The sequence below is a fragment of the Antennarius striatus genome, chromosome 13, assembly GCF_040054535.1.
Source record: "Antennarius striatus isolate MH-2024 chromosome 13, ASM4005453v1, whole genome shotgun sequence".
Lineage (NCBI taxonomy): Eukaryota > Metazoa > Chordata > Actinopteri > Lophiiformes > Antennariidae > Antennarius > Antennarius striatus.
This window is the reverse complement of record NC_090788.1, coordinates 15,047,646-15,072,500: the sequence shown is the minus strand read 5'-3', so window position 1 is coordinate 15,072,500 and position 24,855 is coordinate 15,047,646. Positions and strand designations below refer to the sequence as shown.

At 40.0% G+C, this 24,855-nt stretch overlaps 1 protein-coding gene across 4 annotated transcripts in view; it reads left to right on the top strand.

Moving 5' to 3' along the window:
- LOC137606542 (actin-binding LIM protein 3-like) overlaps positions 1-24,855 on the top strand; it is a 41,314-nt gene that overhangs the window by 4,034 nt on the left and 12,425 nt on the right. Inside the window, exons 2-14 of one of the 4 annotated variants that reach the window (XM_068331830.1) lie at positions 393-557; positions 9,088-9,271; positions 10,335-10,447; positions 11,264-11,390; positions 11,761-11,854; positions 12,626-12,713; positions 16,765-16,823; positions 19,093-19,173; positions 19,792-19,941; positions 20,335-20,364; positions 21,232-21,343; positions 21,710-21,811; positions 22,797-22,847. In XM_068331830.1, the coding sequence (XP_068187931.1) occupies positions 393-557; positions 9,088-9,271; positions 10,335-10,447; positions 11,264-11,390; positions 11,761-11,854; positions 12,626-12,713; positions 16,765-16,823; positions 19,093-19,173; positions 19,792-19,941; positions 20,335-20,364; positions 21,232-21,343; positions 21,710-21,811; positions 22,797-22,847 (1,356 nt within the window). The remainder of the gene's footprint in view (positions 1-392; positions 558-9,087; positions 9,272-10,334; positions 10,448-11,263; positions 11,391-11,760; positions 11,855-12,625; positions 12,714-16,764; positions 16,824-19,092; positions 19,174-19,791; positions 19,942-20,334; positions 20,365-21,231; positions 21,344-21,709; positions 21,812-22,796; positions 22,848-24,855) is intronic. The other 3 variants (XM_068331831.1, XM_068331832.1, XM_068331833.1) reach the window with 3 other exon arrangements.

Sequence of the window (24,855 nt, the reverse complement as noted above, 5' to 3'; positions counted from 1 at the left end):
TGATGGCACGGGGCACGAAGGAGGACCTCAGCCTCTCTGTGGAGGTGCTGTGTGACAGCAGTCTGCGATCTGCAGTCTGCAAATCTGTGAAATATCCATGAAAAAAGGCACCCACATACAACCCAAAGGAGGTCAATACTCATTTGAACTCCACAGCCTCATTTGTGCAATAAGTATTAATCTATTGAAGGGTATGATCTGGTTAATATTCTACAAAAAACTGAGCTGTACTGATATTCATACTCATTTTGGATTGTGTAAGACTGTCACTTCAAAACATGCATCAGGTCTCTTATCTTTCTGTGGCAGTTTCTTTACCTTTGATCAGAAGAGATCTGTTGAAGGAAAGAAGATTCAACATGTCCTTTTTTCTCCTCTCCTCTCCTCTCCAGTTCAGTACCAGGCTGCTCTTTATGGAGGAAACCATGACAGCAGCTCTCCTCTCTCCAATTGTGGCAGCTTGTCCATTGTATGTGACCGCTGCGGAGGGGTTTGTCGTGGGGAAGTGGTGCGTGTCAAAAACACACACTTCCATGTTCACTGCTTCACCTGCCAAGGTAAAAAAGAAAGCCCACACACCTACATGAACATTTATATGCTGATGGCATCTGGGCATGCTTCTGCTCTGACGATTTCATCCGGGTACCTAAAAGCCGTCAGTGTACCATTGGCTGTGACGTGGAGTTCTGTGCGAGTCTCCAATGATATAGCTCCCTTGATCATCACTGATCCACCGTCAAATTGGGCATTCTGGGTCGTGTTTCAGGCAGCATAACACTCACTAGGGTGGCTCCAGGCTCGTTCACACCTGTCACATGTGCTCACTGTGAACCTTCTCTCATCTGTGCAGAGAATGGATCCCAATGGTAGATCTTGTGTATCTGCCAGTCTCCTGGTATCCCCTCCATTCTCTTGAGATACAGGGACAACCATATGCATTGCGATAATGCATATGGTTGTCCAATCCTGGAGAAGCTGGGTTACCTGAGTGACCTGATGTGGTCTGCAGGTACCACCTCATGGTGCTGGTCGTGATGGGGTCACTAGTAAGTGACAAAACTAGTGAAGTGAAGTCAAGCAGGATAAAGGGAAATCAGCTCTCTGTGGAACCACATGAAAATCATTTCATTTTAGAGAGTTGTCTTGCTTTTGCTTCTCAATTGCACCATTTTTCACTTTCATTTGCACCAAAGCAATCCCTGAGGGTTTACAGACTACTGTGATGATTAATTGTTCCCTTAATTCTTTTGAGCAGGGTCCAAATGTTATTTAAAAAAAATAGATGGTTTCTAATCACATACATAGACCTACATTTCCCTCTTCTTGTTCTCTTACAGAAAACAAAGCAGCACATTTCACTAACATAAAGCATTTTTAAAGATTATCTGAATACAGTGCACCCTTGCACATTCGCGCATTATAACTCACGACTTCACCTCATCACGGATTTGTGGTAGGCAGTCACGTGATACCGTCTGCCCATTCTATTGGCTGACAGAATCCGGAGGTGCGCCCGGTTCTGTGAGTCTTGGAGTTACGTGAGACACAAAAGTGCTTTAAACAATCGATAAAAGTGTGGGAAAAGGTAATAAGGATAGAAGGTGGTTTAATATCAGTATGGGGAGGGTCATAATCGTTTAAATTACCGTAAAAAATAGAGAGTTTGTCGCTCGCGGAATTCGTCAATCGAGTGTGGTTCCTGGAACGCATTAACCGCAAAGAACGAGGACGCACTGTATTTGATTGAATATGCAGTTATGTAGACTTTAGAAACCACAGATCATGAAATTCCTCAAAATACATTTCACTTTGTTGAATATATATGCTGCCTAAGATAAGCAAAGGTATATATTATGGTTTGTTATTAGGATGTAGCAATAAAGCCTGTGATGAAATCTAAATATTGATGAAATTGAGAAGAACAGCAAGATTTTCCTTGAAATTAAAAGACAATGAATATATAAACATTTACAAGATCTATAATATGATTGAAAGTAAATTAATCTAATGATAAATTTGATTTTTATTGGAGTTGCAACTGTCTTGTATGCGAACACAAGTGTGCAGCTGTGAGTATCCTGCAATTGGACACTGAAAATAAAACGGTAGGCAGTCGAAGTCTGAATTATATTCATGTGTGTGCTACTGGCTGCACATTTTAAGTATTTGTGTGTCTTTGCATGTTTGAGCCCCACCAGTGAGCAGGTGGGACAGAATGCTTGAGGTCTGGAGTCAGCAGCTAGCTTAGCAGTCCTGTCAGCAGGTTTTCAGCCCATAGTCAGACTCCAACCAGCTAACCTCCTTTCACAGGCTGGGACCCACTCGGTCCCAAAGCGTGCTGAGAGACAACACAGTTTTCTCCCTTTGATCTGCCTCCGCCTGAATGAACTAAATCCACAAAGCACCACAGAGGGGGGGGGTTCTTTTTGCTTTATTTTTTATGAGACATGCCACACAGCAGATCTTAAAAATAAGTGGAGCTGAAATGACAAGTTGGATTGTTCCTTTGGTTGAATAATTGATTGTCTAATTGACCAATGGAAGCTCTCAATCCCTCTTACAGAACACCAGGCAGCATTTTTTCTGCAGCAAGCATTGTTTCTATTTATTATTATAGATGATTAATCTTCTAGAGAAAGCTTAATGACTTTTAGCTTAAGGGCTGAGTAGACATGAACTGATGAAACAAGAGCAAGAACCAAACTGTCAGCCCTTAGCCCTGTTATGTCATGTCCTTTTAATGTGTCAGACATTACAAATGAATCGTTTTTAGTTCGAGTTAATCTTCTGTTTGCGTGGAGAGGAATGGACACGAAGAGCTCAGATGAATGGAAAACAAAGGAAGATGAGGCGTGTGTTTTGGCATGATTTAATAGTCTTTGGTTGGTTGTAGCAAATACTGAAGAGCTACAGCCAGGAAGTCCGTCCCATTTTGATGGGGCTAATAGAGGAGGGAAGACGGTGACAGTACGGTGCTGGATGGGCAGATCAATAGCCTCATTGATACCTCCCTTGGGCCCCTCCAGTCTCTAAATTCTCATCTTCTCTATTCTTTCTGCTTCCCTTTCTCCTCACATATGCTTCCTCTTCCTCTTCTTCTAATCTCTCCCTTGACCCTCATCATTTCTTCTTTTCTCTCAATGTCTTTGCTTTGTTTCCGAAATAATACAGACAGTTTTAACACGTATACCGTTAAGATCTTATAGCACGCTTCCCATAAAAATGAACTGAGCCACTGCAGGAGAAATAGATAAACATCTCAGACTCTCACTATAAAAAGGTTCATGAAATCTTTTCTTTTAACTAAAAGGCTAGATTCCCAAATCCTGTTTTGAAGTTGAGGCTCTCTCCTTGAGCTCATTTATTGTGATGTGTTCAGCAGGTGCTGTAACCTTCAGCAGACTGTGATACATAGGTTTTTTTGTGTGGATTTTTTTTTTTCTTTATGGTCTAATCTGTTGGACTGAGGCCTCAGTGTATGGAGCATGCTCTCTCCTGTAAATGTAATTAATCTAAATTACAGCCTGACCCAGACCCATTTTAGTTTGACAAAACATTGTGTTTATGAAGAACAGCACACACCAGGAGTGGTTTTTTTTTATTTATCTATTTATTTTTTTATCAGTGCTTCGCCACCATACAGATAGTCACAGGGACAGCCAGTCTGTTCGTGTCAACACACTTCAAGGACAAACTGTGTTACATTCAAAGCTGCTTCATCTCATCTGTGCAGCTTTTTTTTGTGTGTGTCCTTGCTTGCGTGTTTTTACAGTGGGTCTGTGTGCTGGTGTTTTTATGGATGCTTGAATGTTAATGGGGGTTTTTTAATCGCAGTATATCCTGAAGCTAACTCAAAAAGATGAACTGTTCAACATTGGCAGGCAGCACGCCTCTGGAGTTCTTGTTTCTAGCATCGCTCTTCATTTGTATCCTTTTTAAAAAAATATATCTATTTCTCCTTTTATCTCTTTTGTTCATTCCATTGACTCTTTCCTTGTGGCAGTGAACAAAGAATCATTATCTGTTGTCTTGTTTTTCCCTTGTCTAAATGTGTGTCCAGGCCTGAAGCACTGTAATCTAATAGACCACAAGTCATTGTTAACAGATGCAGAGGAAAAGTATTTAAAACTTCACTGCCTCTGATGATCTGCAGCTGAACCTGAACACTGATGGAAGAAAGGCAGGAAAGTAGGGGGCTGTGGAAGAGAGACACTGATGGAGCGGAGATTGAAATAATGCATAGATATTAGAATTAAAAAAAATAAAGAAACAAACTGCACCAAACATAATTTTGTGAGTTTGCATGCTTAAATATATCTAATATATCGGTAACCTGGAATTTATATGCTGCTTAATTTCTATATTTGTCTAGGATAACAGTACAAATATAAAAAAAAGAAAAATATCTCATCGCAAGAGTTCTTGAAACCATTACATTTTTGCATGATGGCAAACCAAATGTCATACATACAAATTTTAACACATAATGGCATCAAAGATTATTTTGTCCTCTGCTGCTCACACCTGCAAAGTTTCAGGGATTTATAGTCCCAATAACTTTTTCTTGCGACCTTGTGGTAACATAACAGAAGCTGTTGCACAGAATTTCTGAGTGTTCAAGTGATATCCAAGTGTTTCCTCTGAAGAAGCTGACAAAAAAAATCAGAGAAACAAAATTAAATTAGAGACTACCCCGCGACCTGCGTTAGCGGATTAAGCGGGTTGGAAGATGAATGAATGAATGAATGAACATTAAATGTTACCTTAAATTGCAAGAACGGTTTAATCATAGTTTGGATTTGATTGACGACATTTCTCTTCTTATTGTCATTGTAATGTCAACCACCTTTACTAGCTAGGGTTGGATTGTCATCTATCCTAGCCAAAGTTAGCTCATGTCAGGATTCATTGCATAACAACCACTGTTTAAGTTATTAACATTAAGTAGTTAAAACTAACATAGTTAACATTATATTAATTACTCAACATATATTGGGATGTTTCTGCTGTTTCTGATGCAGCTGGTCAAGTTGATCCTGCCATGTGTTGGCGATGCATCCAGGGTGTACCCCGCCTCTTGCCTGTAGCCAGCTGGGATGGGCTTCAGCATAACCCGGGAACCATAACTTGAGATAAACTGAAGACTGATAAATTTAATCATTTCTTTACAAGATGAATGAATGAATGTTCAGTGGATATCGACTCAGTGACCAGAAAGCATTTAAACACATTGAACAATGGGATCTTGAAGGGTAGATGCGAGGGGTCATGCGGTCTTTCTCCTGGGTCTGACATGGAATCAGCTGATTTTTGCCCTATTTGAATTTTAGGATTCTTCCAATAAATTCAGGGGACAGCAGTAAAGGTTTCCTCTATGTTCCCTCTGAAAGACTTAAGTGTCATGTGACCAATGAAATACAGTAATGGTAGTCAGTAGGCAGGCACATGCTCATTTAAATTCCCTGCATAGGCATTTTCTACATCTATCACGCTGTAAATCTGCAAAATTAAATCTTTAATAAAATGATTCAGTCTCACACACACTCACACACTTTTAATGTCACATCTGACATGTTTAAAGGTTTTGAAAGGAATGTTAATATGAATTGTACATAATGCTAATCGCACAGACATTATGGCCGGTCTCCACTTATTACCTGCTACTTACATTTCCCTTTTTGGGAAATGTAAATAGCAGGCTTCACATATATATATTATATATATGTAGTATTCTTCATATATAAGAAAGACCTAACATTGGATCTGCTAAGCTTTGACTATTGTTTATTTTGATCAGAAAAACACAACCGAGACATGAAATCAATTACTGTCAACCAAGCAAGCTCTGTGAAGTTGCAAATGGTAATCAATCAGCAAGACACATTCTCACAGTGATACCTCTAACATTAATGCTGAATAAGATTGGTCATTTGTCAATATTTTCAGAAGACTTTTAAAAGTTTATCTGATGATAATGCCACTTGAAAGGTGACAACATTACTAATATTATTAAAAAACCATCCAGACAGGAACCCCGAATATTTCCACGATATTTACTTGCAGTGCCTCACATATATTATTTGTTAAGATCTTTCACTTTGAGGAATAGTCAGGGCTCATCAAAGTCGCATGACTCACCCAGAGGGAACCATGTTAATGTTTGAGACTCCAGACCTAAAGGGGTGGATGAATTCACATTTCCATTCTGAGTGCTATGTTTCTACAGCTAATAAATATAAAAACACAAATACACTGACTGTGTGTCAGTGTTCATGCATGATCTTGTTCTGTGAGAACAGAAAATGGCCCGAGATGACTAAATATATCACAGGTCCCTCCAGAGACACAAATCTCAGTTCCCCTTCCTGCTTTCTCGTACATCTTAATTGCATTTAAACAGTGATGGTCATGTGGATGCTGTCAGCACGATGAAAAGAACAGGGCTGCTATCGCAAGTATATGTCAGAGAAAAACAGGTTGCATCCTGTGTCCTGATCTCTATATGTCACACACATTACAGTTGGCTAAAAACCACATTATTCCTACTTTGATTGATTAAGCATTCATACACACCAACCATATGTTTTTTTGAATTCCTTGAGGAACAGTCGACTTGAACATGCATTTTTTAAATACAGTTTATGTTGAGTACATTTGCTGTTGTCTCACTGTGAACAGCATTTGTCTCTGACAGGCTGATAAAGGTCAGTCTGGCATTTTAGAGTTGTGCTACAGCAGCTTTGTCATGATGAGAATAACATAGAGGACGGAGGAGAGGGAAAAACAATATCAGTGCAAAATAACTAATTCAGAATGATGTTTTACTTTTCCTTTACTATACAAAAAATTCATTTTCACGTCTTATAATGTCTGAAATTGTGAGAAAATAATTCCATTGTTGCATTGTTGCATGTCTGCACCTTAAAGCTGTCCATCAGTGTGAACAGAGAGACTCTTGAGACTGATTTTCTTATAATTATAAATATAAGACGAACAAACACTTATTTCTCAGATGGTTTACAACAGACTTGTCTCTGTGATCAGCTACTTGTCTTTGCTGATCTCTCTTTGAAAATCAATCAGACATCTATGAGTGGATGATGCTGCTTCAGCCCCCAAGTTTTTACTCTGACCTTTATAGTCGACCATATTTCTCATCTGATGCCCGGTTATGAACTGTCCAGACCTTCATATGATGTCCGTCCTCAACTAAACATGATGAACAGGATTCAGTTTACCTGATACAACTCCACATAAACCATGTTGTCTGTGCCAACGTTATTACTAAAGTCAGATAAAAGTTCTCCAACTATGTTTTTTCATTATTCGTTTTTATTTCTCTGTATCCTATTTAGGTAAATTACTTTAAATTTCTATGTTGTTGAAAGGTGCTGTTCATATGAGCGTTTCTTTGACCAGTTATACAGAATATTTAGTTAAATGTTTTTTTTACTGGAGGCATTATAGCAGTAAAACCTGCAAGTGTACAGTATTTCCATGTTAATATCGTTGTAATAATACATGATTATTCCTTTTAAATGGAATAGATAGTTTGAGATGATTTTATGGTCTCTGACTTTCCTGGAGGTCTTTCAAAGCCTTTCATTCTAACAGACACAGAATTGATTTGTGTTTTGGGCTCCAGGCTTATATCAAGAAGACATAAAAGAATACTGTTCACTTAAATGATGCTTTATGGTCTGTATGTCTCCTGAATGGCTCCGGTAGACATGTAAGTTAGACTGTTTGTCTCACTGAACTACTTAACACATGGGCTCAGATCAGATCAGGTCCATTCACTCCACTGGGTTTAGAGCCATTAGCTTAATTAGAGGCCAGATATTGAATTTACTGTCAGATATCGTGAAACATTGGCTGCCTTTCAGATGTCTAATTTACAGCATCCATTCAGATTTTATTGTGGTGCCACTCTGCACTTTGAACCTCCTCCAGTTGGGCCATCAAACATGCAAATCAGCATTCAGCTCCTATCAACTGCTGCACCAATCAGGAGCCTCCTTAGTTCCACAGTACTAAACCGTCACTTGGTCGAAGCTCTATTTATTGGTTTGATAAAATGGGTAAAGTAAACGTGTTACGCATATCTATGTGTATCACCTTGATTGGACATGTGTCTATGGTAGTGGTTCCTTAAATATATATATAAAAGTATCTACAGTGTGTAAACATACAGTTAATTCTGAAATGCACAGACAGCCACAATACTGTATACTGTAAAGAAAATGATCAGATTAGATAATTGGACATCTAATCCCCAAAACCAGATTACAGAATTAACCCTTTAGAGGTCAAAGAGGATAACAGCTTGCACTCTCAGTAACCCCCTACACAATAACCATAGACCTATTACTTTACTTACCAATCAGATTAAGATGAAAAATAGATTTAGACCATTCATTCATTCATTCAATCAATCATTCAGTCATTTTCTCAACCCGCTTCATCCACTTGTGCTGGTCGAAGGGAGCTGGAGCCTATCGCAGTTTGTCTTAGGGTGTGAGGCGGGGAAACTCTGGGCGCGACGCCAGTGCACCGTGGAGCTACACGCAAACACACACACACACACACACACACACACACACACACACACACACACACACACACACACACACACACACACACACACACACACACACACTCATTCCTATAGTCAATTTGGGGCCGGCTAATTAACCTGAAGCACATGTTTTTGGAGGTGGGAGGAAGCCGGAGAACCCGGAGGGAACCCACACACACACGGGGAGAACATGCAAACTCTGCACAAAGTGGGACTCGAACCCGGAACTACAGTACCTTGCTGTGCGGCGATAGCCACCGTGCCGCTCACTAGATTCAGACCAGAAACTCAAAATTTCACAGCAGTTGTACTGGTTTAACTAGAAGTATGGTCTGTCCAAATATAGTTGAAATTTGTATAAAAACTGTAATAATCTTTACAGTTTTATTTTAAAGGGAAAATTGCCCCTTCACACACATTCGGTCCACGTTTCTGTCAGTTTGGTCTGTCTGGTTTGTCTTTCTGAATAACAAAGTGATCCGATCCACGTTTTCTCCTCGTGTGTGCAGTTTGTGGCTGTGATCTGGCGCACTCTGGATTCTTCCACCACGCTGGCAAGTACATCTGCACCGAGGACTACCAGCGGCTCTACGGGACCCAGTGTGACAGCTGTGATCAGTATATCACTGGAGAGGTGGTGTCTGCGCTGGGCAGGACGTACCACCCACAATGCTTTGTCTGCAGCATCTGCAGGTATAGGAGAGCAATCGTGTATAGATTTGAAATTTTTTTATGAAGACAATTACGAGACCATTTAGTAAAGAATGATATTTATGCATATATACACACACATACTATGATGACTCTCAAGAAAAGGTCAGAGTGAATGCAGACGATGTAGTAAGAGGTTGAGATAAAGTTTAGGAACCTTCTGAAAGACAGGTATCCTGATTTTTTACCTCCTATGTAGGCCACATAGTAGAAAACCCTAAATTTGCATGCAAACCAACCTACCTGATGAACTGCCAGCAGCATTTCTCTTACAGATTTGAAATGTCGAGCAATAACTAGTGAAGTATGGAAGTGGAATGCCCCTTTAAAAATGCGAATTATTTGTTGTAGTGGTATTTAGTTACTACTACTAATGTACAGTATGTGTGATGCAGTGACGTGTGGTCATTGGAGGCACGGCCTCACCTGCCGCCATGAAAGAAAAAAAGAAAAAAATGGAAGAAATAAATTAAATGGTTATATTTATCCAGTGATGTGTATTATAAAGTTAATGTCACCAGTTTTAGGTTATTTTTACTCAAAATCGCTGAATTTTCATATTTACCGCTGAAATACTGAGAAGAGACACTTATAATAACCCACTCACTTTTGGTAATTAAATGATGAATAAGCTACAGTGTAGGTTCATATGTTTGTAAATCTAATTATGAACAAACTCCCACTAAACCGTCTCTGACTGCAGTGTGAGAAAGTCTGTAGTGGCTTTTGATAAATTCTACAATATTATTAATGACACATCAGAGTTTGGAAATTAGGCGCTGAGTATTTGAGAGGATAAAATGCAGAAATGTACCAAACTGTCAGGTTTGAGCTGACAACAAAGAACACAGGAAACAAGATTGCAAACATGCAAAAGAATTGAAAGAAAATAACTGGTTTAATAGGATTTAATAATCAATAGATGCACTTATAACCGATGTTCAAACCAGAAGAGCAGTTCAGGACAGGCAAACACTGTACAACAAAGGGTGAAGTATATTTCTACATCTGCTGGTGTTATTGTGTGTGTGTGTTTTCTTCTCAGAAACCCATTTCCAATTGGAGACAGGGTGACCTTCTGTGGGAAGAAGTGTGTGTGTCAGCAGTGTTCACACACCCTGAGCAGCAAAAAGCCCATCAAGGTCCATGGACCAAGTTGTAAGAAACAGACACACACATGAATAAAGCATGTAGAGTAAATACATGTGAAATGTCTTTAATGTGACGTGTTGAACAAACCGTGCTGTCATCGTTCTGCCTCTCGGTGTCTGCTTTTCATTCAAATCTCAGGTTTTACTGTTAGTGCAGAAATAAAAATAGAAGCATGTTTAGAGTGTTCTTCAACACTTTAGAGCTTCCCTGACTCAAGATATAATAGTACATATAATGGTAAAAAAGGGTGTGCAATGTAAGCCTTAAGTTTTGACAAGGATTTTTTTTTTTTTTTTACAAAAGCTGTCCACTTTAGAAACAGCCACTGAAATAAGAATAAAGATTGGATCTGTTTCACCTTTGACAATTTAAAGTTTGTCACTTGATTGAATTAATTGTTGTCTTTTCATGTAATTGTATAGACAGTACGAGAACTACAGTGCATTATCCTCTTTTTTCATGTGAATCAATAAAGATAATCATCGGACTTTAAATGATAACGTATTTGCATTATATTTAGTGTTATTAAAATAAAATTGCTCATCTTAATCATTTATCATTCACAACACCAGAAGTCTGTCCACCAGCTGAATGCTGGAACATTCCCTGCAGCGACAAACCGTTTCACACTAACAGGAGGCAGCAAGCTGCTCCAGGTAGTCTGTTAACCCAGTTCTGGTGGTTCCATCTGGCGACAGGAGTGTAACTATCACACTGGGGGGAAAAAAAGGGATGAAGAAGAGAGGATGCACGATGAGAACATCGGTGTTCACAATGTTGCTGCCGCTCTAATCTTCTCCTGAAATCCCTCTTCTCCCTCAGACTGCGCCGGCTGTGGTGATGAGATCAAACAGGGTCAGTCTCTGCTGGCGCTGGACAGGCAGTGGCACATCAACTGTTTTAAATGTCGGACCTGTGGCTGTTCGCTCACCGGGGAGTACATCAGCAAGTAGGTGGCTTGATCCCATTGAGTGCAGTACCAAAGAATCTCTGAAGCGTTGCACATCATCTGAGCAGCTGCGGCTCAGTAGCCGTGTTCTTATCAGATGGTTGGCTGTGTGTGTGGATCACAAGCGTGACACAAATGTGAGAGACGGCACAAGTATAAATGAAGAGTTACAGAAAATAAATCATTCTAGCAAGTCATGGAAAAGTAGGATTTTCTCTCTGTGTATCCGTTATGTTTTATTCAGTCTCGAAATAAACTATATACTATAGTGCGCCATTAAAGTTTCAAAATGTTTAATGCATATTGCAGGAATTTTCTTGAAATCCAGGGGCTGCATTCGAAGGGTTTGTTTTTTCTCTGTCTCTTGCAGAGATGGGGTCCCTTACTGCGAGACTGACTACCACACTCAGTTTGGGATCAGGTGTGACAGCTGTAACAGGTACATCAGTGGACGAGTTCTGGAGGTGAGTGCATTTTTACATCCCGCTTCAAAGCGGTGATGTTTTGTAATCGTCTGTGTTCGTGTGTTCATTCGTTCGTTCTTCCGTTAGTTTGTCCACCAAATTTTTTCCCAACCGTTGCAGATTTAAAGATGATACAATAAGCACATTACTCGTGCAGCAAAGGGGATGAAAATGAAATGATGACCTTGACCTTCAGAAACCTAAGTTAAGGTCAAAGTTCAACTTTTGAACACTCGGGATATGATATAAAGATGAGGGAGAAGGCCACTGTAAATAAGACCATGGATCAAAGCGAGCACTTTTATCTACCTATGCACTAGCCTTGATTGATGGTCAAAGCTAGGGCATAGCTTGACCTACCCTGAGAGGTCAAAGCTATGCACTTGTCAGGTACTACTTTCAGGGTACCTTGACCTCCCTTTCGCGGGATGTTGCAGTCTCTGAGTGCCTTGTTCAAAGTGTGAATGTGTGTCTGTGCTCGAAACAGATGGCAGCAACAGGGAGAATGTGCACGATTCCTGGGTATCGTTGTGAGTTATGTTTGTGAGCTAAACTGTGGATGTATACAAGTGCTTGCATGTGTGTAAATTTGTCTATAAAAAGCTGTTGAAAAAAATGTAGCTGTCCATCTTATATCTTTAAAGCTGATAATGTCATCAACAAAGCAACCCTCTCCTCTTTCCTCTTTTCCTGGATTCTTTTTACATCCCGCTTCAAAGCGGTGATGTATTGTAATTGTCAGTGTTCGTGTGTTCGTCCTAACCCCCCCAGGCAGGAGGGAAGCGATACCACCCCAGCTGTGCCAGATGTGAACGCTGTCACATGATGTTCCTGGAAGGAGAAGAGATGTATCTGACAGGTGAGAGGTGATAAAGTGTAATTCCAAGTACTCAACTTTCGTACAAAAGTAATCTGAGGTATTTGTATTTACTTATTCTCTACTGCAGATTTGGAGAAAACTTACCATCAAAGTTAGAGAATGGTGTATTTGATATTTGTAATATGTGACCTTGAATGTTTCTGACTATCTGAAGGATTGTGTTTCCTTTATTAATAGTTAAAAACTGTTCTAAAACACCAACATCACACTAATGAATTAGTAGTAATATCAAAACAAAAAAACAAATATCGTAGTGAAAAAGGAAGGCTATTTCTGACATTGCGTTTAATATCTTTATATACAATCAAGTATATGCGCTTCAGGTTGATTGGCCGTTCCAAATTGCCCATAGGAATGAGTGTGTGTGTGTGTGTGTGTGTGCATGGTTGTATGTCTTTGTGTGTGGCTCCGCGGTGCACTGGCGTCGTGCCCGGAGTGTCCCCCAACTCACGCCCTGGGCTGCCGAGATAGGCTCCGGCTCCCCGTGACCCGCTGCGGCGGATATAGTGGTGGTAATCTGGAGATGAGTGACTGACAATCAAGTATCCACTATGACATTGATTGTGACCTTATAAAGGTGCTCTGAAGAGTTGTAGCTTCAAAACAATCCAAACAAGATTCCTGATGGCAAGATTCCAGATGAAGTTTTCTGCAGCACCAAACGTGTGTGTGTGTGTGTGTGTGTGTGTGTGTGTGTGTGTGTGTGTGTGTGTGTGTGTGTGTGTGTGTGTGTGTGTGTGTGTGTGTGTGTGTGTGTGAAAAACAGAGAGGAAGGAATAGGATGCAGTCTCTTGATAAATGACTGCTTTTAACACTGAACCCTTATATAGTGTATTGATCTCACATTTAATGCAGAGTAGTAAAGACACACACACACACACACACACCTTCGCCCAGCTAATAATTTTTGATGCACACAACAGTCGGAGTCAGTTACTCCCCAGCCCCTCTGCTGTGTCTGATCCTTTGCACTGGCTGAGATTAGATAATTAAAAATTAACGTAATTGAGGTTAATCCTGGATTCACTAAATCTCTTTGTGATTTTTTACATTTCCAACCAAATATCCAACAAATGACTCCCATAAACTTTGCTTCAGAAACTACATTTGGAATGAAATGATCTTCACTGTTAATTGTACGGAAATATAGTTTGGAAAGCTGTGATTAAACGGCAGTTCAGTAATGTGGTGTGAAGATCTTCGGATTCATCTTTTCATTAACTTAATCACAATTTAATTTATTAAACTTTTATCCTTTTTTTCTCTCTTGGACTAAATGAAACAAATGTTGGACTGTGTTCATTTTGCAGTTTTCAGTATTGAATATGTCTGAGACGTAGAAGAATGACAGCTCTTTATTTCAATTATATATCGGTGATATGTTTATATAAATAAGAGTCCTTTGGTTGTAAACGTAAGCTCTCACTGAGCTGCTTTCAGAGGGAATGTGTGTTACTTTATGTAACATGTGGCCGATAACCAGTGTACACCTCCTGTTTCAGATCATCTACATTCTGCTGCTGTCCCCCTCTCTGCCACGAGTGAAGCCAAACATTTGCATGTTGTACCTGAACCGTGTGTGTTCATATATGTGCAGTGTTTTAACCCATGTCTGTAAATTGATGTAAACATCCCGTGTATGCCTCCATAGCTTCTCAAATGCACTCCAGAGAACATGCATAAGAATGCAGGTGCGTGTGTTTGTCTTTTTGTGTGTGTGTGTGCTGAGCTCAAGTCAGACCCCCCAAGGTTACACTCACTCCTCCTGATGACTTCAGACATGTAGGAGGGCGTTGCAATCACCCTCACGAGACACACTCAGCTGCCGCACACACACACACACACACACACACACACAACATTACAACGTGTGTTGCACAACCTTGCAATCAATCACAAACTACATGTCTGGAATAAGAAGTGGTGTGTGTGTGTGTGTGTGTGTGTGTGTGTGTGTGTGTGTGTGTGTGTGTGTGTGTGTGTGTGTGTGTGTGCGTGTGCATGTGTGTGCGTGTGTGTGCTTAATCTCGATATGTGAGTGTGCTTAATCTCGATCACGCGTCTACGGAAGGTGTATGCAGACAGTGTGTTTATGGTCCTGTGAGTTTCTCTCGTTGTTCAAAAACTGGAAAACATTGGTGTAGCGTTCAGGATCGATAAAAATATTGGCAAAAACTCCACTGGATTTTATAATAATAAGTTTTTGTTCAATACTTTACTATTATGCAACATCATAAAATATTGTCCAATATGCAAAAATATGAATTAGAATCCATTTTAACTTCAACTGAATGTATTTGTTCTAGTCAATCAATATAGAATATTTTTATCTCATTTTCAGTAAAATGTTATAAATAAGTTTGATTGCCCAAAGCAGGTTATAAGAGGCCAGACTCATGACTTATAATTATTAATATGAATTTAATTTACTTCAATCTGTTGAAGAGCAAAACATACTGCATTTAATGAGGACATAATTCAGACGACTCAATGAATCAATAGATTAATCAGCTAATGGTCCCATTAAACCGCTTGAAAATAAGAGTCAGACAGATTCAATACATTCAATTTCTTTATTAAGAAAATGAAGATGTAAGCAATATTTCTTTGGGCAAAAGGCAAAGCAATAAAGCAAAACAATAAAGGCCATGCTGTTATCTAATTCTATATAGCTTCAGAATTTCTAGTGGTAGAAGCACAAATGTCAAAATTGCCTCATTAGATTATAGCGCCTGCTTTCATTCTTTTTCTCAAGTGTCAACACTCGAGATACGGACGTCTGACGTCTGTCCACTGAAAAATAAAAAGGACACATAAAACCCTGTTGAAACACAGCCAGTTATATTTCCCAACCAACCCAGATAATTTCAAGAAACTAATTTTCTTAGACATGTTTGCAGCTCAGATTTTACATTGTGGTTTTTTTCTGCTACACAGTTTAGAAACTTCTCGTCCCGGAGATAAAAGATCTGGATTCCAAGGCCATACATCTGTGTGGCAGCAGGGCTGAGGAGTGTGGGTGGGACGGGGTTCACTGAATCACCACACATGGGTTCTGTCTGCAGTATTGATTTTGTTTGGTACTGTGTGTGTGTGTGTGTGTGTGTGTGTGTGTGTGTGTGTGTGTGTGTGTGTGTGTGTGTGTGTGTGTGTGTGTGTGTGTAGCCTTGTTCTCCATGCCTCAGTATATCTGTGCTTGTCTATGTGTGTGTCTGCAGGTCGGTTTTACGACGTCGACAGTGGTTGTGTATTAGAGTCATGATCAGCCACCTGAGGCTGTCTGCTTGACCTGCATTACCCTCAGGCCTGAGACAATGATGATTTTTTTTTTTTAACTTAATACCCACCATTCATTTCTTCATCCTTAAATGGTTAATTTTCTGCTTAATTTTATTTTTCTGTGTTGTTTTCGGCCATCTTAATTAAAGTTTTATTTTAAATGAATTTAGCCTTTGACTCTGACATCTCCCTCCAGGGTGACCCGACTCAGAAAGGACACCAGATATAACACAGCTAACAAGGACAGAAGAGGTTAATCATATTAGATTTTTAAATTCTATGAACTTTTCATTTCTTTTTAAATTTTTCCAAGGACACTAAGATAGCATCCTTTAAGAAAGCCACCTGAAGGAACACATCTAAAACGTGTGGATATCTGCACTGAGGGTCTGGATTTGTACACAACATAGAGCTGTGATGGTCGGTCCACTAAATCAGATTTTATCCACATCACTGAAACCTCTTTGTATCTCTGTCTTCTTTATGTGTGGAGACAAGACTGCTCACATCCTCTGTCCTCAGATGACACAAGCTGCCTCCACAGCCTCTGTGTGTGTGTTTGTGTGCGTGTGTGCGCGCATGCATGCGTGTGTGCGTTGATTGATGGTGATGCATTTGACAGAAGCTGATCCACTCCTCGTAGGATCTAATAAAACTGTATGATGGCTGCTGCCCACGCGGTAAACAAAGTAAACTGAGATAAAATCGAGTGTGTGTGTGTGTGTGTGTGTGTGTGTGTGTGTGTCCACAGGTTCAGAGGTGTGGCACCCCATGTGTAAAGAAGCAGCTCGACTGGAAAGAAAACTGAGGGTGAGATACTCAAAATACCCACAACCCTCTATTTCTGTTTCCTTTCGCGTCTCTGTTGCTGTATCACCACAAACACCATTCTGAAATCAAACTGCCTTCCTCATGCTTTGCCAAAATTCTTTTAAAATTGAATACAATTTTTGTATTGCTTTTTAAATATAAGTATAAGTGTTAGTGTAAGTGTTGCAAAATGGTTTTTTTCTTCGTTTTTTTTCCTCAAAAGTAATTTCATTTTCAATATAGAAATGGATATACAGTACTGTATAAGCTGTACTTTGTCAAGCCACTCTCAGAGCAAACCTTCCAATGTCCAAGGCTCTTAATGCTGAAGGAATGTATTGCTCAAAACATTTTAAACCACAGTAGAAATTCCGATGTTTAGTTATATTTTCTTTACTTTATGTTTATTTAAACAGAAACATCAACAGGGACAAAAAACAACAACAACAATAATAATAATAATAATAATTTAAAAAAAAATAATAATAATGATAATAATAATAAAAATAAAATAAAATACGAAACACAAAATATTCCCAGACATTCCCCCTTTCCCAGGACAAGGTCATATATGTAACAGATTTTCATCATTTAATTAACGCCCAGATATTTTTGATACAGTTCCATCTCCGATTAAATATGTCCATCTTCAGTTGGACTCTTGCAGTCATCTGTTCCATTGTGTAGACTTGTTTTAGTCTCTGGCTCTACTGAGTTATTGTTGGTGGCTTCGCATTCTTCCAGTTTGCAGTTATCATCTTCTTAGCAATCAATGATAGAATACGCAACATGTAGCCCTGATCCGCGTTGTACTTCTCCCCAGAGATTATGCCCAGCAATAACAATTAAGGATCTGGGCTAGTAGTCACCTCCAAAATGTTCTCCATTTGTTTTTTAACATTTCTCCAGAAACCTTGGATTACTGGACAATCCCAAAACATATGTGTGTGATCCCCTATCATTCCACAATTCCTCCATCAAAAAGCTAATGAGGAGCTTTTGGTGTATAAAGATAAGTTAAAAGGTGTATTGAAATATCTCATTTTCAGTTTCCAATCAAATTCTTTCCATATAATTGACTATTTATTCCTTTATGACTGGGGGACATAAGGTTTCCCATTCCTTATTGTCAATTATTATATTTAATTCTAGTTCCCATTTTTCTTTGATGATCCAAGTATTTTGAGAGGTATCAGCCATGGGTCTGTTGTATAATGTTGAGACATGTTTCTTAGTAGGGAGACCTTTTTCTCTGATGGAAATAAAATATTCTTAATTTTTACAAAAGTATTTCCTTTTCTTTGTAATTAATAATATAGTGCCTAATTTGAAAGTATGTATACAGATCATTTGATGGAAGCATAAACTGTTCTTATAATTGAGAAAAACTTTTCATTTCTATTCCATAAAATACCTGATTGATAGTGATAAATCCCTTATCAGCCCATTTTTGAAAACCACTATCCCTCATGGAAGGGGGGGAAATCTGGGTTGCCCGCCATCACGTTGCTCTTGAAATTGATTCAGGGCTTCTAATCATTTGTTAAACTGCAGTCCATGTTTTTACAGTATGTTTTATCCACTCATTTTCTAGTTTGAATTTATTGATAGATTTAATATTAAGATAAATCAGTATTGCCCTTACTTGTTCTCTGTTCTACATTCATCCATCCTGTTTCCTCATCCTTTGTAACCCATGCGACTATTGCAGTCAGCTTAGCCGCCCAATAGTATTTTTTTTAAAACAGGAAAGTCCAAGTCTCCCCTGTTCTTTTGACATAAAAAGAGTTTTCAGTCTTATCCTTGGCCTTTTATTATACCAGATAAACTTGGAAATTATTTAGTTTAACATAATAAAGATGTGGACTGGAACACTTACAGGAAGAGCCTGGAACATAAAAACAAGTCGGGGTAGTCTTTTTTATTGTGTCTATCCTCCCGAATAGAGAGAGAGGCAAAATCCCCCGGCGTGTCATATAATTTTTATTTGTGTTATCAATTTATCATAATTAGCATTATAAAATTGTGTGTGATGAAATGTAGCCACAAGAGGGCACAAGCCAGTGTCTTATTGTGCCAGTCCCAAGCCCAAATAAATGCAGAGGGTTGTGTCAGGAAGGGCATCCGACGTAAAACTTTTGCCAAATCAAAAATGCAAATCAAACCTATGACTTCCATACTGGATCGGTCGAGGCCCGGTGTGAATTGTGACCACACGTGTTCGACCCGGCTGTGTTTGAGCTAACTCTGCTCTTGCGCCTCCTCCCAGCTCAGACGCTCCTCTGAGACGGCATCTGTTTCTCCTCCAGGCTCCTCACCTCTCCTTGGCTCCCCTCACCGGCTTATCTGTGTGAGTACTGACATCACAACGGTCACACCACCACTGTCACATCATTCACAACAACTGACATAAAGAGTCCATGTGAGTTCACTTAGTTGAGCACGGTCACTGAACAGACTCTTTCTGATTGGCTGAGCCCCACTGGTGTCTGACTGTTATCCCGCAGAATCTTAAGTATTAGTTATTGGTCTGAAAGTCAGCTTCAGAATTTATTTTCCCATGACTTTCCATATTTACCCACCTGACCGTGGGCGGTACAATGGTTTATTGGTTATAACCCACAGCATCAAGGTTCAGGGTTCAAATCCCAGCCTCGGGGCTCTCTATAAGGAGTTTACATCCTCCTCCCACAGTCCAAAACATGTCATACAGGTGACCCAGTGACTCCACATTGTGAGTGTGATTGGTTGTTTGCTTCTCTATATGTCAGCCTGTGATGAACTGCTGACCTGTTCCAGTCCAGGGTAAACTCCGCCTCTCGTCCAATGTCAGCTGAGATTGACTCCAGCTGCCTCCCAAGGATGAGCGGTTAAAATAAATGGATGGATGGATGGATGGATCTGTCAGAATCCCATAATATGTCTCCATCTATCCACTGATACGTCCCTCTGTCTGTTTCTCTCTCAGTCGAAGGCGGACACTGACGTTCTGAACTATAAGCAGCTGGTGGCGCTGCCCGGCGTCAAAGCCGTTTACGACATCCAGCGGCCCGACATCATCCCGTATCAGGCTGACCACACGCACTCACACCTCTCAGATGACATGCTAGAGCGACAGGTGTGTACACATACACACATACACACACACACACACACACACACACACACACACACACACATACACACACACACACGCACACACTAAAGAAACAAACGGCATTAACTAATTCATTTGGTGTGTTAGTTTTTGTCTTTGAAAAGTCAAACAAAGGAGAGTGTAATCCTCATTCATAACAGATTTAATATAAATATGTACCTAATGCATTAATAACAGATATATATTAATATTTTCTGCGTGTGCGTGTTTCTGTGTGTGTGTGTGTGTGTGTGTGTGTGTGAGAGAGAGAGAGAGAGAGAGAGAGAGAGAGATTAAATAACCTGTTTTATGACAAATTTCCAGGAATTTGGCATCAAACCAATCATAAATACTTCTTTTTTTCTTTCCACCCAGTCATTAGGATCCTCATCATCATACACTCATGTAAGTACTTGTTTAATAACTCACTTTGGGGGTATATATTAATGTAAAGAAGTAGACTTGTATCCCATTCACAGAAGCCCAAGGGAGGATGCTGCGATGTAGTTAAAAATGATGAGCGGACAGTGCAGCTGAGGCATTAACTGGGGGGGGGGGTAGACTTCTAAACATTTATTGCCGTTTGTAGGGTTGTGCTTGGTGATGATTTAGGAGGATGAGATGTGTCTCATGTATAGACAGCAGTTCAGACAGCAGGCTTCATTCCATTGTAGCTCACAGTCTTCATCAAGTGATGAGTGAAGAACCCGAGTGTCATGCAGATTAGTGATGAATCTCTGATCTGCAGCAAGTTTGGAGTCTCTGAACAGTTATTTTATGTATTAATGTTAATAAAGAATTCCTTATAAAGGTAGGTAAGAAAAAAACATCCAAAACCCTAACTAAATTTTGTGTCGCCTGAATAGATTAGATCTCTTTAGGCCAGAACAAAAACCAGAATGTTTGTTTTGTCTCCGGTCTCCACCAAAGCATTTAGCATACAAATATATGTATTTATATTCACAAGCAAATGAGCATCTTTCCAAAACGTTAATCTATTTACAGTACTTAAAGCATGAGTGCTTTATATTTAACAGCTTGATTTCCATGAAAGGCAGTTCCTCACAGCTGGTTCAAACATTGAGATGTGAACGCATGAATGCACTGCAGCACATTCATCGAATATTAAAACGCTCTCAACAGGATTAAAACTGTTTTGGAAGGAGTCTTATGTGTCAGCTAATTTACTGCATTTAGTTAATGAAAGCACACTACTCTAGTATTCTCTCTCTCTCTTTCTGTCTCTCTCTCTCTCTCTCCCCTCTTCTTCAGGATCTCCTGGACGGTGTTGATTTCAGAACGAGGCGTTCCTTTAGCTCTGTCTTCACCGACTCTCCTACACACAGTCGCCATGGAGGCTCCCCACTGCATTGTTATCTCCCTGGTAAGACGTGCACTTCATCAAAGGCAGAAGCAACAAACACACACACACACACTCACACACACACACACACACACACACACATACACACACACACACACACACTGTAAAATATATGATCTCCTTTCGGAAAGGTGTGTCTGCTCTGTGAGTGGGTGTAACAGGAGTGTTGTGTCCCATTTGGATCCACTTTTGGGGAAACTGCAACACACACACATGCTTACAAACACACACATAAGCAGACACACACACACACACACACACACACACACGTAACTGTAATTCATCAGTCTGTCTTCCCCTCTGTTTGGGGGGTGTGGCTCATTCTGCTTCTCCTGCTTTGGTTTCTCTCGCTGTGATTGGCTGCAGTCAGCGAGAGTGGCAGGAACTCACCCTATTACAATCCACCAGAGCCCAGGTGGGCCACACCCACCACCACCTTCCAAGCCCCCAAGCATTTCCATGTTCCAGGTAGGCTGCCATCCATGGTGTTGTCCTCTGACCTCTTTACTGGATCACACATCAAATGCATCAAATTCAAACACATGAAAATTGTTGCAACAGTTATGACACTAAAAATTATGTTAACTGGGAAGTCCAGGTATAGTTATCTTATCAACTAGTTAATCTTATCAAAACATTCCTTCATCCCCCCATTTCATCACCTTAAAGCCTTTCTGCTAGCTGAACGTTTCACTCCATCGTTGTTCCTTTCACTTTAAAAGCCTTTGCTCTTCACTGCAAGCTGTGCGTTTGGTTTCCCTCCATCATTCCCTCCTCCTGCCTTCAGTCCATTCCTCACTGCATGTTCCCTCGCTCCTATTTCTCCAAAGCTGTTATTCTTTGCCAACCATGCGACAGCCCTTCCTTCTTGCTTTTCAACGCTGAGCAAAAATGTATTTAGTGGATGCTTTTATCTGGAGTGCCTCACAGTATCACAAGTGCATACAAATTTAGCCCAGACAGCCCATTGGGAGTCAAACATCCAACTTTGGTTTAGGGGAACACGGTGCAGTGTTCTGGAGGGTTTTTGGGGTTTTTTTATTTTCATGTTTGTTTGTTTTGATTTTTTTTGTTGCAGGCTACGATGCAGCTATATTTAATATCATGCAAACGTGCCGTGGAGGTGCTTTTCCTGCACTCAAAGCTGAATGATTCCACAGAAAACGACTGCTACAAAGAGACATGTGCTCCACGTGTCGTTTCCAAATTTCTCCGTATTTTTCACGTCTTCTCCGTTCCACCCAGTAGCCTTGCTGCCTTTTAACTACTGTCTTACATGTTATTTACTTCCTTGCTATCTGCTGCTCTTTCCTGTAATAAGCTTACAAATGCCTCTGCATGTCCGGTTCTCTGAATGCTTAGCGCCGTCTTGGCCATAGCTGTTTATGACCCATGTTATCAGCTTTTAGATCCATTTCCTTAGTACTTATTTGTGTGTTGTTTCTTTTCTCAGCTTCAGAGGAAACCAACATCTACAGAAAACCCCCCATCTATAAGAATCAAGGTTAGCCAGATCAACAGAGCATCATTGATTCCTTTGCTTAATCACTGCATCCATAGATTGAAACATGCTCGACTGACTTCATTAAGCATTTGGGGGGGGGGGAAATTGAGCTGAATCTCAGCTTTAGTTCATGTCTGCCTAACATCAGCTGCTTACCAGACTTCTTTCATTCAGAGGAAATGAATTCATTTCCACTTCAAAAATATTATTACATCCCGCTTCAAAGCGGTGATGTATCGTAATTGTCAGTGTTCGTGTGTTCGTCCGTTCGTTCGTTCGTTCGTCCATTAGTCCACCAAATATCTTGGCAACCGTTGCCGATAGAAAGATGGAACAAAAAGCACATTACTTGGATGAAAATGAGATGATGACCTTGACCTTGAGAAAACTAAGTCAAAGTTAAACTTTTGTACAATCAGGAACCGGATAAGATAGAAAGACGAGGGAGAAGGCCAGAGTAAGACCATAGATCAAAGCTAGTGCTTAGATGATGACAAAATCTGACAGACAAATACAAATGAATACTTAGAGTGGAGCGTTAGCTGCCACCCTGAGATCAGATCAGTAGCATTCATTAAGCCACATGCTCAGTCTTTATGCTGCCTAATACAACACTAAAATATGGTATTAAATCAATTTATCAAGAAACGTGAACTACAAACGTGACAGTTGTGGCCACATCAGAGGTGAGATTACACATTCAATTTGTGAGATGAAGTAGTGCTAAATATTCTGAGTGTGAGGGTAATCCATCAGACTCAGCTGTCAGGTCTGACAGAGTTACAGTTCCTCCGAAACACCAGCATGATTAACGCTGAGCTACAAAGTGCTGACTAACCTCTCTGTCTTCTGCCTGACCAGGCAATCTGTGATCTGCGCTCTTGTAGGAAATTTGAATTTACGGCACGAAAAGAGCAGTTTTAATACTAAGGAAGAACCGCATAATGAGAGACATGTGCTGTAATTAGTTATTTAATGTATGTTGTTGGCATCTTGTGCAGTCGAATCAGCGTTATTAATGTAGCCAGAAAGAGAGATAGAGGGGGGAGAGAGAGAGAGAAAGGGAGAGAGAGAGACAGCTTGAAAATGGAAGCAAAAAGGAGATGTGAGCGACAACTGTGAAGCACAGAGAATAGCAGATGCAGCACATAAATGATTACTGATGGCAAATGATTACAGAAGAATTATTTTGTCATATTTTTATGCTCCATCTGTATGCATAATGAATATGTAGGTCACAAAAACCTGTTATCATTTTTATTGGCTCTGTGATATCTGCTTAGGATGTAAAAATGTTTCTAGGATCTGCACATAGAATGTTCCATCGGCCTGAAACACATATGCACGGCATCTGTTGTGCATGTGGACCATAAAAGATATAATAAAAGATACCAGCTAACGGACTACTGCCGAAAAAGAAAATGCAGACGATGTAAAAGAGGTAACACACAAGTGCTTTGTTGGATTTCAGTGTCCAGTTTAATTCATCAGAGGCTGCATTTACATTTAGAGTATCATTCAAAAAATGGACTCTGTCATGGTGCTCCTTTTTCACCGTTGAATAAAAGTCCAAATCCACTGAAGCCACTTTTTAAAGATATTATTTCTCTCATACCCGTGATGAGATATCAAGACTGCCTGCTGTTATGTCTCTGGCATGAAGGATAACTTTGCATGATCCCTCGACGTTGTGCATCACTTCCCATCACATTTTGTGTCCTCCTTTCTCCTCTCTGTTGCTTCGTTTTGATTTCTCTCCTCTTTTCCTTCCCCTGCTATGCCTTCCTCTATTTGTAAGTAAATGCACTTCTTTGTCCTTGTGTTTCCTTCTGGGAAGACCCAAACTCTCCCAGACGTTGTTGAAAGAACAGTGAAAAAGATTAATCCTAGACAAACAAAAATGTTTTTGTGAATGGTTTTAAATTATTCCGCTCCTCCTCAGTGGTCTATTTGTTAGCATCCGTCACTTCAAGTGTGTGAAGTAGTCTTTGAATGTTTTTAGTTACTT